At 45.1% G+C, this 18773-nt stretch overlaps 1 protein-coding gene across 1 annotated transcript; it reads right to left on the reverse strand.

Annotated features, from left to right (window-relative positions):
- Positions 1-6803: 6803 nt before the first annotated feature.
- LOC124705961 (WAT1-related protein At5g64700-like) lies at positions 6804-8734 on the reverse strand. Its single transcript, XM_047237643.1, has 5 exons — positions 8463-8734; positions 7991-8342; positions 7569-7727; positions 7278-7429; positions 6804-6975 (listed from the first exon to the last, which is right to left on the reverse strand). The coding sequence occupies exons 1-5, from the start codon at positions 8732-8734 to the stop codon at positions 6804-6806; spliced, it is 1107 nt and encodes a 368-aa protein (XP_047093599.1).
- Between the last annotated feature and the right edge of the window lie 10039 nt (positions 8735-18773).

Raw genomic sequence — 18773 nt, forward strand, 5'->3', positions numbered from 1 at the left:
TAGGTAACTCAGAAAAATATGCCAATTTACGTGCGTGATCCTCAGATATGTACGCAACTTTCATTAGTTTTGAGTTTTCTCATCTGAGCAAGTCTGGTGCCCCTGAAAAATTTGTCTTTACGGACTGTTCTGTTTTGACAGATTCTGCCTTTTATTTCACATTGCCTGTTTTGCTATGTTAAATGAATTTCTTTGTTCCATTAACTTTCAGTAGCTTTGTGCAATGTCCAGAAGTGTTAAGAATGATTATGTCACCTCTGAACATGTGAATTTTTGATTATGCACTAACCCTCTAATGAGTTTGTTTCGAGTTTGGTGTGGAGGAAGTTTTTCAAGGATCAAGAGAGGAGGATGATACAATATGATCAAGGAGAGTGAAAGCTCTAAGCTTGGGGATGCCCCGGTGGTTCATCCCTGCATATTTCAAGAAGACTCAAGTGTCTAAGCTTGGGGATGCCCAAGGCATCCCCTTCTTCATCGACAACATTATCAGGTTCCTCTAGTGAAACTATATTTTTATTCCATCACATCTTATGTGCTTTACTTGGAGCGTCTGTATGTTTTTGTTTTTTGTTTTATTTGAATAAAGTTGGATCCTAGCATTCATTGTGTGGGAGAGAGACACGCTCCGCTGTTGCATATGGACAAATATGTCCTTAGGCTTTACTCATAATATTCATGGCAAAGGTTGAATTGCTTCGTTAAATTGTTATATGGTTGGAATGGGAAATGCTACATGTGGTAATTGGTATAATATCTTGAATAATGTGATACATGGAAATTGTTGTGCTCATGTTTAAGCTCTTGCATCATATATCTTGCACCTATTAGTGAAGAAATACATAGAGCTTGCTAAAATTTGGTTTGCATAATTGGTCTTTCTAAGGTTTAGATATTTTCTAGTAAGGGTCGAGCAACAAGGAAGATGGTATAAAGTCTTATAATGCTTTCAATATGTCTTTTATGTGAGTTTTGCTGTACCGGTTCATACTTGTGTTTGCTTTAAACAACCTTGCTAGCCTAAACCTTGTATCGAGAGGGAATACTTCTCATGCATCCAAAATCCTTGAGCCAAACACTATGCCACTTGTGTCCACCATACCTACCTACTACATGGTATTTCTCCGCTATTTCAAAGTAAATTGCTTGAGTGCTACCTTTAAAATTTCTATTCTTTATCTTTGCAATATATATCTCATGGGACAAATAGCCTAAAAACTATTGTGGTATTGAATATGTACTTATGCATCTTATCTCTTATAAGTTGCTTGTTGAGCGATAACCATGTTCCTGGGGACGCCATCAACTATTTCTTTGTTGAATATCATGTGAGTTGCTATGCATGTTCGTCTTGTCTGAAGTAAGGGTGATTTATCATGATCAAATGGTTTGAGTATGCATATTGTTAGAGGAGAACATTGGGCCGCTAACAAAAGCCATGATCCATGGTGAAAGTTTCAGTTTGGACAACAAACCTCAATCTCTCATGAGAATATTATCTGTTGTTGAATGCTTATGCATTAAAGAGGAGTCCATTATCTGTTGTCTATGTTGTCCCGGTATGGATGTCTAAGTTGAGAATAATCAAAAGCGAGCTCCTTAGACCTTTGTACAGGCGGCATAGAGGTACCCCTTTGTGACACTTGGTTGAAACATATGCTATGCTATGATAATCCATGTAAATCCAAGCTAATTAGGACGAGGTGCGGGCACTATTGGTATACTATGCATGAGGCTTGCAACTTGTAGGATATAATTTACATGATACATATGCTTTATTACTACCGTTGACAAAATTATTTCTTGTTTTCAAAATAAAAGCTCTAGCACAAATATAGCAATCCATGCTTCCCTCTGCGAAGAGACTTTCTTCTATTTTTATTGTTGAGTCAGTTTACCCATTTCCTTCTATCTCAAGAAGCAAACACTTGTGTTAACTGTGCATTGATTCCTACATACTTGCATATTGCACTTGTTATATTACTTTATGTTGACAATATCCATGAGATATACATGTTACAAGTTGAAAGCAACCGCTGAAACTTAATCTTCCTTTGTGTTGCTTCAATGCCTTTACTATGAATTTATTGCTTTATGAGTTAACTCTTATGCAAGACTTATTGATGCTTGTCTTGGAAGTACTATTCATGAAAAGTCTTTGCTATATGATTCAATTGTTTACTCATTGTATTTACCATTGCTTCGAATCGCTGCATTCATTACATGTGCTTACAATAGTATTGATCAAGATTATGATAGCATGTCACTTAAGAAATTATCTTTGTTATCGTTTACCTACTCGGGACGAGTAGGAACTAAACTTGGGGATGCTTGATACGTCTCAAACGTATCTATAATTGCTTATGTTCCATGCTACTTTTATGATGATACTCACATGTTTTATACACATTATATGCAATTATTATGCATTTTCCGGCACTAACCTATTAACGAGATGCCGAAGAGCCAGTTGCTGTTTTCTGCTGTTTTTGGTTTCAGAAATCCTAGTAAGGAAATATTCTCAGAATTGGACGAAATCAACGCCCAGGATCCTATTTTTCCACGAAGCTTCCAGAAGTCCGGGGGAGATACGAAGTGGGGCGACGAGGCGACGCCACACTAGGGCGGCGCGGCCCAAGCCCTGGCCGCGCCGGCCTGTTGTGTGGGCCCCTCGCGTCGCCCCTAAACCTACCTCTTCGCCTATAAGAAGCCTTCGTCGATAATAGTTCCAGTACCGAGAGCCACGATACGGAAAACCTTCCAGAGACGTCGCCGCCGCCAATCCCATCTCGAGGGATTCGGGAGATCGCCTCCGGCACCCTGCCGGAGAGGGGAATCATCTCCCAGAGGACTCTTCACCGCCATGGTCGCCACCGGATTGATGTGTGGGTAGTTCACCCCTGGACTATGGGTCCATAGCAGTAGCTAGATGGTCGTCTTCTCCTAATTGTGCTATCATTGTTGGATCTTGTGAGCTGCCTAACATGATCAAGATAATCTATCTGTAATGGTACATGTTGCGTTTGTTGGGATCCGATGAATATGGAATACTATGCTATGTTGATTATCAATCTATCATCTATGTGTTGTTTATGATCTTGCATGCTCTCCGTCGCTAGTAGAGGCCCTGGCCAAGTCGTTACTTGTAACTCCAAGAGGGAATAATTATGCTCGATAGTGGGTTCATGCCTCCATTAAATCTGGGGGAGTGACAGCAACCTCTAAGGTTGTGGATGTGCTGTTGCCACTAGGGAAAAAACATCAATGCTATATCTAAGGATGTATTTGTTGATTACATTACACACCATACTTAATGCAATTGTCTGTTGTTTGCAACTTAATACTGGAGGGGGTTCAGATCATAACCTGAAGGTGGACTTTTTAGGCATAGATGCATGCTGGATAGCGGTCTATGTACTTTGTCGTAATGCCCAATTATATCTCACACTACTCATCATAACATGTATGTGCATTGTTATGCTCTCTTTATTTGTCAATTGCCCAACTGTAATTTGTTCACCCAACATGCTATTTATCTTATGGGAGAGACACCACTAGTGAACTGTGGACCCCGGTCTATTCTTTTACATCAAATACAATCTACTGCAATACTTGTTCTACTGTTTTCTGCAAACAATCATCATCCACACTATACATTTAATTCTTTGTTACAGCAAGCCGGTGAGATTGACAACCTCACTGTCACGTTGGGGCAAAGTAATTTGGTTGTGTTGTGCAGGTTCCACGTTGGCGCCGGAATCCCTGGTGTTGCGCCGCACTACACTCCGCCGCCATCAATCTTCAACGTGCTTCTTGGCTCCTACTGGTTCGATAAACCTTGGTTTCTTACTGAGGGAAACTCACTGCTGTACGCATCACACCTTCCTCTTGGGGTTTCCAACGGACGCGTGTTGAACGGAAAGACATACGTCAACCACGCGCAGCAAGTAGATTTTCTGGCGCCGTTGCCGGGGACCTGAAGAAAAGTTACACCACAAATATCTCTAACTCCCACGTCAACTTTGCGCCAGCAGTTACCAACCGGGACTAAAAGTCTACCCTTTGGTCTCGGCAGGAGCATTAGTCCTGCTTCCCCAGCAGAACCAGGATTAAAGACCCCATTAGTCCCGGGTCAAAGTATTTGGGGACTAATGGGGTGGTATGGAAGCCCTCTTTTCTACTAGTTATGGACCACATCCTCTCCGGCGACAAATACTCCTACTCTCCTGCAACGACGAGCACCTCCGATGCCCTGCTACGCCACCACCGACGCCCTACTCTGGCGACCAGCTCCTCTCCTAGATCTCATCAACGCCACAAAGAGGTGGCATTGACTCGACTGAATTTTTTGGGGGTATAGGGTGTTTTGTGTAAAATAACATGGACAAATGGGAATTGTCCCAGCTTTTTTTAATTGCTAAAAGAACACAGTGGCAGCGGACTTGATCTGCGCACGCTACTGGTATATTAATGGTAGCATGTCCTGAGTGACACACAACTAGTACCTGGACTATCGGTTACGTGCGAGGTGCACTACTAGGAATAACCTTATCGCCGGCGCACAGATTTGGCAATCCCCGGCGTTTTTGTACTCACCGGCAATAACCTCACCGGTGGTAATGGGCTACCCCCGGCGTTTTTGTATTCGCCAGTGGTAAGATGAAAATACCCCCGGTGTTTTGCCCTACTCCACAGTTACTCGCCGGCGGTATCAAATTTGGCAAATAAAAAAAAGCAGCGCTAGGCCGCACGCCACGATCCCGCCGCTGCACGCAGTCGTCCCTGCCATCTTCGGTGCCGAGGAGGCTGAAGTTCTTGTCGAGCAGGAAGTAGATCAGGCATCCGCGGCGGAGGGATCTGACGGGGCGGACTCGGACGGCGCGGTGGTGGTGGTCACGGGATGGGAGGGGCAGGAGACGGAGACGGAGATGGGCGGCGGGGGCGGGAGGTTTACGTCGAGGTCGAGCCCCTTGTCGTCGTCGTCTGGGGACGCGAGATCGGCGGCGGGAGTCGAAGCCCTCGAACTGGGTGGAGGCGGAGAGGGAGAGGTGGAGGGCGAGCAGGATGAGGATGAAGGTGGCGTGCGGCAGCCGGATCCAGCTGGGCGGCGCCATGGATGAGGAGGTGGGAGGAGAGATCCCTCCCCTCTACTGGTAGGTGTGACGGAGAAGACGAGGTTGGGATCAGTGGCACCGTGGGAACGAGGGGTGACAGAGAGAGAGGTTGGGGATTGGGGAGTGCGTGGGGATATGTACGTGGGGGTGGAAGCGATGGTGGCATAGGACCACCAAATACTCCTGGCGTTTTCGGTCCAGCCTCGCTGGCAGTATTAAAATTACCCCCAGCGTTTTCATGCCAATTCGCCGGCGGTAATGGGAGGTTCATCTGGGTGCTCTCGGCCCAATTTACCCCTGGCGGTTTCAGTCCTGATTCGCCGGCGGTAAGGGGCATATCCCCGGCGACCCCAAACCAACTCGCCGGCGGCAACTTACCGCCGACCACCTCGAAACGGACTTGCCGGCGGTAAGAAGTGCGGCTATAAGCCTTTTCCTAGTAGTGGTGGGCACGCGACTGGTAGCGAATACAATTGGTACCAGTTGCGGGGCCTACGACTGGTACCCAATTCAACACGCGAGTGGTAGCCTATTCTATACTAGTGATATGACAAGGATAAATATACTGCTCAATTTTTTGTTTCAACAATTTATTGGTGCCTCGTTGGTACACACATCTAATTTAAATTTGGAGAATGGGAGGACGATCATCTAACGAGGCATAATTGTGTCAAGTTTTGCATTTTTAGCCTTGTTGAGGCGATATATTGAGGCTGGCACTAATACTTGTCATCGCAAGCTGTATTTTAATTTGTCCAATGAAGAATTAAAAAATAAAAAGGAGATATTTTTGGAATTCCTGAAAATAAAACAAATCTACCTCTACATATATGGTATAACGAGGGTCGGTACATAATTTTGCATAACTATATGCACAGGGTGTGACTCATTATCTTTCACATTTTATAAGAAAAGAAAGTTGATCATTATACTCCGTTTTCATATAAAATATTCAAAAGCTGCAAACAGATAATGATCAACTTTCTTTTCTTATAAAATGTGAAAGTTTTTCCTAGTGTTTTTCCTTTCCGCCATGCTAGTGCGATAGCTACGATTACGAGCATGCCTCAACGTCTAAAAATGCTAGGCCCTACGTGTATTGTAGTGGAGGAATATAGTGACGCATAATTGTACCGCCTTTTGCATTTTTACCCTTGGTGTGGTGATTAAGTGAGGCAAGCGCCTAACAATTTTCATGGCATCCTGCATTTTTGACCAATGAAGACATAAGAAACAACAAGGCCCTTTTCAGAAATTCTTGTAAAAGAAAACAATATTTACCTTTATCTATAAGGTATTTTAAAACCGATAAATAATTTAGCAGAATTGCATGCATATAGTGTGACTCTTTATCTTTCACATTTTTTAGGAAAATAAATGTTTCTCTTATACTCCTCTTTCATATAGAATATATAAGAGCTTAACAGTGATACTAAGAAAAGAAATACCAACTAAAATGCTAATTAAATATAATACTAGGTATGGCATGAAATATATTTCAGTAATGCAATCTTATTAGAATAAACAAATTACACATATATTGATTGTCGAAGTGTAAAGTGCCGTCAACTAACTTGTTACATGAGAAGTATATATTGAAAATTTGTGATCTTCTATAAAAGGTACTTCCTTTTTGACAAACATGCTACATGTTGTTAGCGGTATTTTTATTTGGGTGGAAATTGAGCTTTATACATGTGATGTTAACTCGTCTTCTTCATGTTTCCCATGTACTGCAGTTCCTTCTCCTTGACATTGTCTTTCTTCTAGCACCACTGGTGTTATCTTATTTTCCTTTTCCTTGCTTTTCCCCCACAACACGCTGTATAGGCCACCAACGAGTAGAATTCCACCCAAAATACTGCAAAAACAAGGACCAACGAATCAATTTTCCTATCATGCATTATTTATGTCAGAATAATTACATTATTTAAACTCATATTTTCGAGTAATCTTTTTTTATAGTATCATTGAATCTGATATTTAGAGGTTTTGGTACGCTCCCTAAAAAATATGCCACTCTGAATGCCATGTAGTAGACTTTTCGCCTTAGTGAATAGGCAACCTTTAAGGTGCTAAAATAATTCTCTATTTTTCCATTTTACCATAATAAATATTACATACCTATTCAGTTAAACCATTTACTTTCAAAAGATTACGTACCTTCCGAGGTGGACGACTTCTCCAAGGAAGAAAGACGAGCAAATGATCGTGAAAACCAGAGCCAACGGGCTCCACATTGCGACAAACACGGGCCCTTTCATCTCCGCGCACCATGCTTGAAGGTACATCAATGCACCTGTCCCCAAGAAAGCCTGCAACATTTGAACGCGGTGACAGTGAGTCCATCATTTGCACCAACCTTTATTTCAAAATTTGTCCACTCAAATCAAGGTTACAAAACCAGTCATGCATTTACCAAGAGAAAACATATAACAAAAGTAGCTAACTAACCGAGTAGAGGATGGCAAGAAGGCCGATATCCAACCCAATCTTCCATTTGGCGAAGTCCCTCTCAACTACCACAGCCACAACAAAGGACTGAAGTGCACCAAACAAGCACTGCATCGCGGTCGCCATGAGCTTGTTTGGGTATTCTTTAAGCAAAGGAACCTGCATGCATTACACACATATACATTAAGTACACATGCAAATAAATAAATAAGTAAAGCCCAATCAACTACATATGCATGCAAATATGTAAAGAAACGGTGATTAACATATCCATGCATGACAGTTCACAAACATGAGCATATACATGTAATTAAACTGTAAATAATACAGTATTTATGCATGGGCATGTAATTAAAATTAATATATTTAGAGACGCATACAAGATGAATGTGAAATAAACTACTAACTTCATGCATGCTAACCTGCAGGACGATCCAAAGAGACCATGTTGTACATGCTAGGAGAAGAAGAAAGGTGCCTCTGATCCATGCGCTATTACTGACGCTGCGTGGCTTGTGAGCAGAGACGGGGTGGTTGGCGAGGGGACGTATGGAAGGCCCGGCGTAGAAGGCGATGACAAGAACTCCCGCGACGCAGAACGCGACGCCGGCGAGCTTACCTAGCCCAGAGCGGCTCCGGACCTTGACCGCCTCCATCCGTAGCAGCAGCGCAAGGAGGAAGGTGGCCACCGGCATTGAGTTGGTGGCCGCCGACCCCACGGTAGCTGAGGTTTGCTTCAGGCTCACGTTGTACACGTTCAGGGTGAAGGTGTTCCTGCAATGCATGCGTAATATTTTTCAAAAATCAGATCATATCTGGCCAAAATTGCCCAACGAAAATTGCCCGCGACAAATGGCTTGCACGAAAGTTCTGTTTTCCACTAGTGGTGCATACCCGAGCAAGGCATAGAGGAAGAGCTTGAAGAGCAGCCGGCACGACATTGTCGGTTCCGGTGTCGCCGTAGGGGTGGTTGATCGTCTCCGGCAGCTAGAGATGATGAGGGCTAGGGGGAGGAGGAGGGCCGTTGCGGCGGTGAGGCGGTAGAAGATGAAGACGTAGGTGTTGATGCCACTGTCAAATGCCGCCTTGGAGACGACGAAGAGGCCAGTGTAGATGACCTGGATGGCCACAGCGACCACGTACGGCTTCTTGCCCACGTCCCCCATGGCGCGTGCCGGCGAAGTCGATGCAGTATTATTGCCGACCGGAGCTGCTCTGCTGGTGTGATGTGATGTGTGTATGTTGTGTTTCAGCTTCACTTGCAAATAGAAGAAGAACTTATCGGTGGTTCAAATGCGTATGAGCATACACTCGATCTCGATCTCCCAGTGAAGCACTAGCACTGTCCCCGGTAGCATATTTGTATGGGGCTAGCTAGCTAGATGGTATGAATCACGCATAGTGGCCGGAGTTAGTGGAGACTGGCGAGTAAACGCGTACGTGCTGCGTCATGCAAGTGACTGTTAACCTGACGAGTCTGTAGCTAAGCAGAAGTTCCACACCTTTCTTGTCGAGGCATATGGGCATAAAGTACTAGTATTGTACTACTCCCTGCTATATTTTGTTTTTCTAAACGCGGGGACTGACGCGTTGAAGCAGGCGGGGGTGCGTATTCAGACTCCATACAGGCCAAACATAGTGCAAGTGAATCTTTTGTACGCTACTGTATACATAAACATAACGACCATGAAGTTTAATTCCAGTAGCATTTAATGAGTCCAGCAGCTGACTTTGGGGTTTTTTTTTTGTCCTTGTTCTGCTGCGAATCAAGAAATAAAACAAGTCTTCTGGGCAGCAACATAAATATGTTCAACTGAAAAATAAAGCGACATGCGTGGAAACAGGGGTACAAGAAGCATTTAACTCATGAGACGCACCGCAAGGCGTAATTACTTACATAACCGAAAATGACTTAGCAGAAATATGAGTCGTCACTGTCCAGAATAAGTTCCTTGAGGTCAAGGTTGGATTCAGAAGCATTGTTAGGGCATCTACACCGACGCGGTCCAAAATGGCGACCCATTCAGTTTGATTTAATCCATTTAGGTCGCGCCGCGGACAGAAAATATGTATAGCGGTTCGGCCTGTTAGGCCAGTCCACCTAGCAGTGCGACCCATTCGATCCACGATGACCATTCTAATTGGATAGCTGAAGACAACAAACTATGCAAATTAAAATAAAACCTAGAAGCACGTGAAATTTTCAAAAAGTTTCATTCATTCTAATTTACGTAGGAAATATAAAATTACTAAAGCTAACTACGTCTTCTGCCCTACGCGGGCATCGATGGCACCGCCGCCTACTCGTCTTCGCCTTCCTTCAAGAGGTCGATGAACGGAGTGGTGTCCATGGCCCCTGTTGTGCGCACGCATGGTACTCCAGTTCTCCATGTTGCATGGTACTCCAGTACTCCACGCATCTCTGTCTCTAGCGCCGGCCTATAAATTTTAAAGTAGTCTAAAGTTTTATCTTTAGTTTGCAATAAATAAATGTAGTAAAATCTAATTGCATCATCAATCAATCAATATCACGAAATATCTATTTCCACCTTTTTTAACACACATTCATCTCGCATTTTTTCGATAAAGGATGTTTTATTACTTTGAAAAGCAATTACATCCAGCCTCTGCATAACCAGGATGCACACAGCCGTTTATAGGTTTCAAGTGAAATATATGATAAAACAAAACTAGGCGAAATACATATCGAAGCGATGAATTATAAAACGCTTAAGGTGTGGGTGATGGGATTCGTAGCATAGAAAACAAAAAATTTCCTACCGCGAGAACGCAATCCAAACCAAGATGCAATCTAGTAGACGGTAGCAACGAGGGGATGAACGAGACTAACCCTTGAAGATTTCCAAAGCCTACGAGATTAGATCTCGTTGTTGCAGAAGATGATCACTTGCCGCTTTCAAATGCGCGTAGAAGATCTTGACGGTGCCACAATCGGGCAGCACCTCCGTACTCGGTCACACGTTTGGTGTTGATGAAGATGCCGTCCTTCTCCCCGTTCCAGCGGGCAGCGGAAGTAGTAGATCCTCCTTGGAATCCTGGCAGCACGACGGCGTGGTGGCGGTGTCGATGGAGATCTCCGGCGGAGCTTCGCTAAGCGTATGCGGGAGAGGTGGTGGAGGAGGGGCGGCTAGGGTTTGGGAGAGGGGGGCGCCGGCCACTATAGGGGTGCGGCCAACTAGGGCTTGGTCTAGCCGGCCCCCTCCCCTTGCTCCTCATTATATAGGTGGAACCCCCAAGACTTGGTCTACAAGTCTTCGAATAAGACCCCAACCCAAAACCTTCCATGTGTAGGGAAACCTACCCAAGGTGGGATTCCCACTCAAGGTGGGATTCCCACCTTTCCTTGGAGGGGGGTGGCCGGCCACCTTGGTGGAGTCCACCTGGGACTCCACCCCCTTAGGGTTGGCCGGCCATGCTAGGTGGAGTCCCTCCGGGACTCCGCCTTCCATAGTGATTTCTTCCGGACTTTTCTAGAACCTTCCATAAATGCACCGGATCATTTTCAAACTTATAAAATGACTTCCTATATATGAATCTTATTCTCCGGACCATTCCGGAACTCCTCGTGATGTCCTGGATCCCATCCGAGACTCCGAACAAAACTTTGAACTCCATTCCATATTCCATATCTACTAATACGACATCAAACCTTAAGTGTGTCACCCTACGGTTCGCGAACTATGTAGACATGGAAGAGACCTCTCTCCGACCAATAACCAATAGCGGGATCTGGAGATCCATAATGGCTCCCACATATTCAACGATGACTTAGTGATCGAATGAACCATTCACATACGATACCGATTCCCTTTGTCACGCGATATTTTACTTGTCCGAGGTTTGATCATCGGTATCTCTATACCTTGTTCAACCTCGTCTCCTGACAAGTACTCTTTACTCGTACTGTGGTATGTGGTCTCTTATGAACCATTCATACGCTTGCAAGCTAATTAGACGACATTCCACCGAGAGGGCCCAGAGTATATCTATCCGTCATCGGGATGGACAAATCCCACTGTTGATCCATATGCCTCAACTCATACTTTCCGGATACTTAATCCCACCTTTATAACCACCCATTTACGCAGTGGCGTTTGATGTAATCAAAGTACCTTTTCGGTATAAGTGATTTACATGATCTCATGGTCGAAGGACTAGGTAGCTATGTACCGAAAGCTTATAGCAAATAACTTAATGACGTGATCTTATGCTACGCTTAATTGGGTGTGTCCATTACATCATTCATATAATGACATAACCTTGTTATTAATAACATCCAATGTTCATGATCATGAAACTATGATCATCTATTAATCAACAAGCTAGTTATACAAGAGGCTTACTAGGGACTCCTTGTTGTTTACATAACACACATGTATCAATGTTTCGGTTAATACAATTATAGCATGGTATATAAACATTTATCATAAACACAAAGATATATAATAACCGCTTTATTATTGCCTCTTGGGCATATCTCCAACAGTGGGTGGGGCGTCAATTCGTAGACTAGGATGTCACCCATGTAGGGAAAAAGTATACCTCCCCGTAGCCTCCAACCGTGTACAAACCTCCGTAAATAGGTCTCGGTTCTCCACTCTCTGAATAGGTAACCACAAACGGAGAATACATGTAGATCTGTAGATAACCTGCAAAACGGAACAATTTTTATTGTTAAAAATCTTGTCATTTCTACTTAGCCAAAGCGCCCAGATAACTGCTAGCGCCCCCATCCTAAGAAGCAACTTGAACCTTGAATCGACACCATGAAGCCAATTGCCAAAGACATTAGCCACACTAGTCGGGGGATACAGGGTAGACGCTACTTGGATGACTGGCCATATAGATCTCGCAAATTGGCACCGGAAGAAAAGGTGTTTAATCGTTTTGTCCTATTGACAGAAAACACACCGTGTACCTCCATGCCAGTTTCGCTTAACAAGATTGTCATTGGTGAGAATAACTCCTCGACGAAGGTACCATCCAATTTTTTTAATTTTAATGGTATGTTCATCTTCCAAATTTTCTTATCATTATCAACTGGTATGTCAGAATAAAGGATCGCATTGTATAGTGATTTTACGGAGAAAGTGCCATCTGCATTAAGATTTCACCTAAATTCTTCCGGTTCAGGCGATAGTTGTATATGTCCTAGCCGGTGAATCAGGGAATTCCATGCCAACAAGCTTTGCCCAAGTAAAACTCGTCTGAACGTCACATTCGGAGGTGAGGTAGCCATTACCGTGGCAATGGTATCACTTTTGCGACGAACAATACTATACAAGGCAAGATACTATTCACTTAAGGGTGCATTTTCTAACCAAATGTCCTCCCAGAACCGTATTTGTGCTCCATTCTTGATCGAAAAAGTACCATGGCGGAAGAAGCCATTCTTTGCTGCCATGAGACCAGCCCAGAAGTGTGAATCCCCTGGTTTTCAAACCACTTGGGATAACGTCTTCGAGTCCATATACTTTCTCCTAAGAATAGTTTGCCAAATCCCATCCTCACTAAGAAGCTTAAACATCCATTTACCTAGTAGGGATGAATTCTTGACTTCCAGGTCATGAACTCCAAGCCCTCCTTGATCTTTGGGACTACAAACTATATTCCATTTAACCAATCGATATTTCTTTTTCTCGTTGTCCCCTTGCCAAAAGAATCTGGATCGATAATAATCAAGTTTATGCAGAATTCCTTTTGGTACTAGGAAGAAGGATAACATATACAGTATCATATTTGTCAGTACTGAATTAATGAGTACCAGTCTTCCTCCGAGGGACAACAATTTACCCTTCCAACTACTAAGACATTTTTGTAGTCTTTCTTCCACTATTTTCCATTCAGAAGTTGTGAGTCTTCGATAATGAATCGGAATACCCAAATAGCGAATAGGAAACTGGCTTTGCCCGCAACCAAACAACTCTGCATATAGAGTCGTATCATTTTGGGCATCACCGAAGCAAAACCATTCACTTTTTTTGAAATTGATTTTTAATCCCGATAACTACTCAAAAGCCACCAAAATTCATTTTAGATTGCGAGCTTTTTCGAGATCATGATCCATAAATAGAATTGTGTCATCATCACATTGAAGGATAGATAAACCACCATCAACCAGATGTGGAATCACCCCTTCAATCTGACCTTCAGACTTGGCCCGCTCTATCAGGATGGCCAGCATATCCGCTACAATGTTAAACAACATTGGTGACAATGGATCCCCCTGGCGTAAATCTTTTCGTGTCTGGAAATAGTGTCCGGTGTCATCATTAACCCGGATTGCCACACTTCCTCCATACACAAAATCATTGATTAGAGCACGCCACTCAGGAGAAAAACCTTTCATCCTGAGAGTCTGCTGTAGGAAAGACCACTTGACCTTATCATACGCCTTTTCAAAATCTAATTTTAAAATAACCCCATGTAATTTCTTAATTTACATTTCATGTACCGTCTCATGCAAAACCGCCACTCCATCCAAGATATTTTTCCTTGCATGAAAGCGGTTTGTGATGGACGAACAACATGATCTGCGACCGTATTAGGTCTATATTGTTGAATCCTTTCTGCCTCATTAACTTTCGGTAACAAAATTACTTTACCAAAATTTAGACGAAATGGTTCTAGTTGTCCCATGTGCAGAGCAATGAACAGAGCTAGAAGGTCCGGTTTAATAGTATCCCGAAAAGTTTGATAAAACTCAGCTGAGAAACCATCTGGACCCGGTGCTTTATTACATTCCATTTGGAAAATTGCCTTCTGGACCTCTTCCTCTGTATAAGGTGCAGTCAGAAGACCATTTTCTTACGTAGATACTTGGGGTATGTCATCCGTTAAGTCCTCGTTTAAAGAAAATCCACTTTCCTCCGGAGGACCAAACAGATCTTTATAATAATTCGTAATGTAAGATTTGAGTTGCTCATGGCCTTCAATCAGCCCTGGATCTTGTAGCAGAGAGTGAATACGTTTTTTCCGATGTCTCCCATTGGCCACGCCATGGAAATATCACGTATTTGAATCTCCTTCCAATATGAATTGGGCTTTGGAACGCTGATACCATTTGAGTTCCTCTTCTCGAAGAAGACTCGCTATCTGCGCATTGGACTGATTTTTAAGTTCAATCTCTTGCGGGGACAGCGGTCTTACCTCCGCTAAAGCCTCCAGCTCATCAGTCTCAGTTGATAAGCGAGCCTTCTCTTTTTTAAGAATACCAACCATATGGGCAGCCCAACTAGAGAGATGTTTGCGCATAGCCCGCATCTTATTATTCCATCTCAAAATTGGAGTGCTACCCCCTTCCAGTCTCCCCCAAACTGTCTTAACCATCTCATGTAACCAGCCAAGTTCAAACTTGAAAGGCCGTTTACAAACAGGTCGGGGATTCCTAGTATTTAGGAGGATAGGAGCATGGTCATACAATTTTTCAATACGTTCTAGTGCACGGACCGACACCATAGGGTATTTATCTTCCCACTCGTTATCCATCAACACGCGATCTAGTTTTTCGTACGTGGGTTCAGGCAAGCTGTTGGCCCAAGTAAATTGTCGACCGGACATAAACACCTCTCTTAAGTCTAGGCTATCAATGACAACATTAAACAAGAAAGGCCAACATCCATCGAAAAGGTCTTTACATTTCTCGTGAGGAAATCTCAGCAAATTAAAATCCCCTCCGATCAAAATCGGATGGGGGTTATCTTTTGCAAGATTTAACAACTCACGTAAAAAGTCAGCCTTAAAAGCGTCTTCGGCGGCACCATACACAACAATCAGACTCCAAATGAAACCATCAGCTTTGTTCTGAATGTCGAGTTTAATGTGATACTCTCCATAAGAACTAGCTAAGATAGTCATGGTATCTATGCGGACGCCAAGTAAAATGCCCCCCCGACCTACCACGAGGCGGGTGAGAATACCACTGAAAGTTAATCCCGCCTGATAATCGGTCGAGAAAACTTTGTGAGAAATTCCGCATACCCCTCTCTGATATAGCAATGAAATCTAAATCATAATCTCTAAAACAAGCGGCAATATGAAAATGCTTAGCCAAGTCTTCAAGACCTCTGCTATTCCGAAACATGCCATTCATCGTGAAACTATTTTAGATTTAGTACCCTTGCCATACCTACGAGATTTCTTTCCAGCCGAAGATCGAGAACCACTTGCAGACGCTTTTAGATCATAAACTGAAGTAAGCTCTGAGTGTTCTAAATTGACTTCTGTAATATTCCCAACTATAGCCGAGAGAAGCTGACCATATAGGATGACATCATCTTCATCATCGTCTATTATGGTAGTTTCAAGCCCAGTGGAGACATTCAGACCAACCGTTAAACGGTCAAGCTCCGTCTGTCTCAACATGTTAGCCGAAACCGAAATCTCATCAGACCGACTACCCATCGAAACACCTAGACAACTCGAATTTGAAGAAATACGAGAATCTGAAAAAGAAGTAAATGACTTGACTGGTTGCTTAGTACCTGCCGTGTCGAGGTTCTTCTTCGCCTTGCGCCGCATGGCTCTCTGCATGACGTCCTCATCCGTGGCCCCCACCCCATCCTCCGCCAGTGCATACCTCCACTCCTCCTCACCATCGGCTGAACAACGGGTGGGGGCTAGTGGGACGAGGCTGTTGCAAGGTGGACACCGGTGAGGGAGAACTCGAGCGTGGTGAAGACGATGATGAGGTGGGCGCAGAAACTACCGATACAGGGGTAGAAGGCGGTGTAGCCCCCTGCAACGGTCCACACCGTGGCGAAGATGCCCCCCTAGGTGAAGAGGTCGTCGACGATGGGCTGATGGAGCCTCCATCCACCTCAGGTAGGGAAGAGCTCCTCCCCAGCCCGGCGTGAACGTCCGCCTGTGGAGGCGGCACCATCGAGGTCAGCTGCTGTGCCTCCTGCTGCTCGCCGCTGCAAGGGTGCAGCGGTCCCATACCCGTAGTCACCGTCGCCGTGGGCACCGCGGCCGGATGCTGCAGCTGCGTGGGCGCCGTGCCCGGCTTCTGCAGCTACATGGGCGCCGTGACCGGCTGCTGCAGCTGCGTGGGCACCGTGGCCGACTGCTGCAGCCCCGCAGACTTGTCCGCCTCCTCCACACCCATGCGCACCATCGGCTGGTGCTGCACAGGCCCCTGTACCGACGTGACCGGCGATGGAGTCGACGCCGACACAACCGGATGCACCTCCTGCCGTGTCGGAGGCGTAGGGGATGGCTGCGCCATCGGCTACGACGCATCATGTCCATGCACCAATTCCGTCTGTGTCGAAGTAGAAGACGGAATCGGTGTCCCCTGCTGCGTGCTCGGTGAAGCGGGCCATGGAGAAGGCGAGGAAGCTGGTCGAGTGCGTCCTTGCATGAAGGTCCGAACTCTAGACGGAGAAGAAGCCCCAGAAGACATCGGGGGCGAAGCGACCAGGTGAGGTGACACCGACCTAGCACGAGCCACAGTCTCCCGCCCTATGTCCGTCCGTGGTGAGTGGTTGAACGGGGTCAAAGCCACTCGAGCAACTGGCACCGCTGTAGCACCAGAAGAGTGCGTAGGAGGATGTCCATCAACATCCATATTAGCTGCGTCCGACGCAGCGACCGCTATGGCATCATCAAACCTCTCCTCCTCAAAACCGCGAGAGCCATCATCATCGCCTCTGTCCTTCCAGAAAAAAGGACGGAACCGAGGGTCTGACTTATAGCAAACTCCCTCTCGACGAAAACGAAACATGTAGCCATAAAGTTGTAATAGAGCAACCACCTCCATGCAGCCTTTATCTTTCTCCAGAGCTCTAGGGTCGTGCATAGCTACAAGAATATGAATAATCCCCTGGCTCCGAAGGGAAAACAAATCAACATCAAGAGTGGTACCAATAAGAGAACCCACAACCCAGAGACCTAAAAAGTGACGCACGGAGTCAGGTACACCGTCGGCATGCACCCAAACCGGCTCCATCACAAACTCTGGAATAACATCCTGATGTACCCAAGAAGAAACTAGAGCCTATGCATTAATTTTGGGCACACTCATCTGCATGCCATCTATCCTCGACAAATCCTCAGCTGTAGGAATCCCAATAAGAAAAGCATTAACACCATGAGGCACCGCCTCCCACTTCCATGTGGGATTTCCGGGACACATACGGGCCATAAGATTCTGAATATCTGCCGCTATGACAGCCCCCTCCTCTGACACCTGCACAAAGCTGTAGGTGCTCCAGAAGTTATCAACTGAGGCTTAAAAACTGAGTCCGGGAGCTGAAGATCAAGCGTGGCATCATTACCATAACCGACAAAAAAACTCGTGGGTCTCGGCAACTTCAGAATTGGGCACCGAATGGTCGGGTGTGCCCCAGAATCACAAACCAAACAATAATGAATGTCCTTTGTAGCATGAGTATTCACGACGCATTTCCAACATCGTCCCACCTTCTTTTGCTTCACCACGCAGGGCATCAGGAATAGGGACAACCGTAGGCGCCTGCATAGGAATCAGAGTAGCCTCAGAGGTTGCCACAAAAGGTGGCTTTCCCATGGACACCGGCGCGGGCTGCCCCATATACGGGACAGGCTGCCCCAAAGATGACACAAGCTGCCCCACAGCGTTGGCACTCTTCTTCTTCCTTCTCTTCTTCACCTGCCCAGGTTGCGGCAGTGGCAGTTGATGCGTAACTTGCTGCATTTGTGGTTGTACCTGATGCGTGTGGTTGGCACGTCCGTTGGGAACCCCAAGAGGAAGGTGTGATGCGCACAGCGGCAAGTTTCCCTCAGTAAGAAACCAAGGTTTAATCGGACCGAGTAGGAGTCAAGAAGCACGTTGAAGGTTGATGGCGGCGGGATGTAGTGCGGCGCAACACCGGAGATTCCGGCGCCAACGTGGAACCTGCACAACACAACCAAAGTACTTTGCCCCAACGAAACAGGTGAGGTTGTCAATCTCACCGGCTTGCTGTAACAAAGGATTAACCGTATTGTGTGGAAGATGATTGTTTGCGAGAAAACGAGTAGAACAAGTATTGCGGTAGATTGTATTTCAGTAAAGAGAATTGGACCGGGGTCCACAGTTCACTAGAGGTGTCTCTCCCATAAGACGAACAGCATGTTGGGTGAACAAATTACGGTTGGGCAATTGACAAATAAAGAGAGCATGACCATGCACATACATATCATGATGATTATAGTGAGATTTAA

The sequence above is a fragment of the Lolium rigidum genome, chromosome 4, assembly GCF_022539505.1.
Source record: "Lolium rigidum isolate FL_2022 chromosome 4, APGP_CSIRO_Lrig_0.1, whole genome shotgun sequence".
NCBI lineage: Eukaryota > Viridiplantae > Streptophyta > Magnoliopsida > Poales > Poaceae > Lolium > Lolium rigidum.

Coding starts and splice junctions, on each gene's coding strand:
- LOC124705961 (XM_047237643.1), bottom strand. CDS start 8,734: ATGGGGGACGTGGGCAAGAAGCCGTACGTGGTCGCTGTGGCCATCCAG. Junction 8,343..8,462: donor TTCCTCTATGCCTTGCTCGG/GTATGCACCACT, acceptor CATGCATTGCAG/GAACACCTTCACCCTGAACG. Junction 7,728..7,990: donor CTCTTTGGATCGTCCTGCAG/GTTAGCATGCAT, acceptor TAATGCATGCAG/GTTCCTTTGCTTAAAGAATA.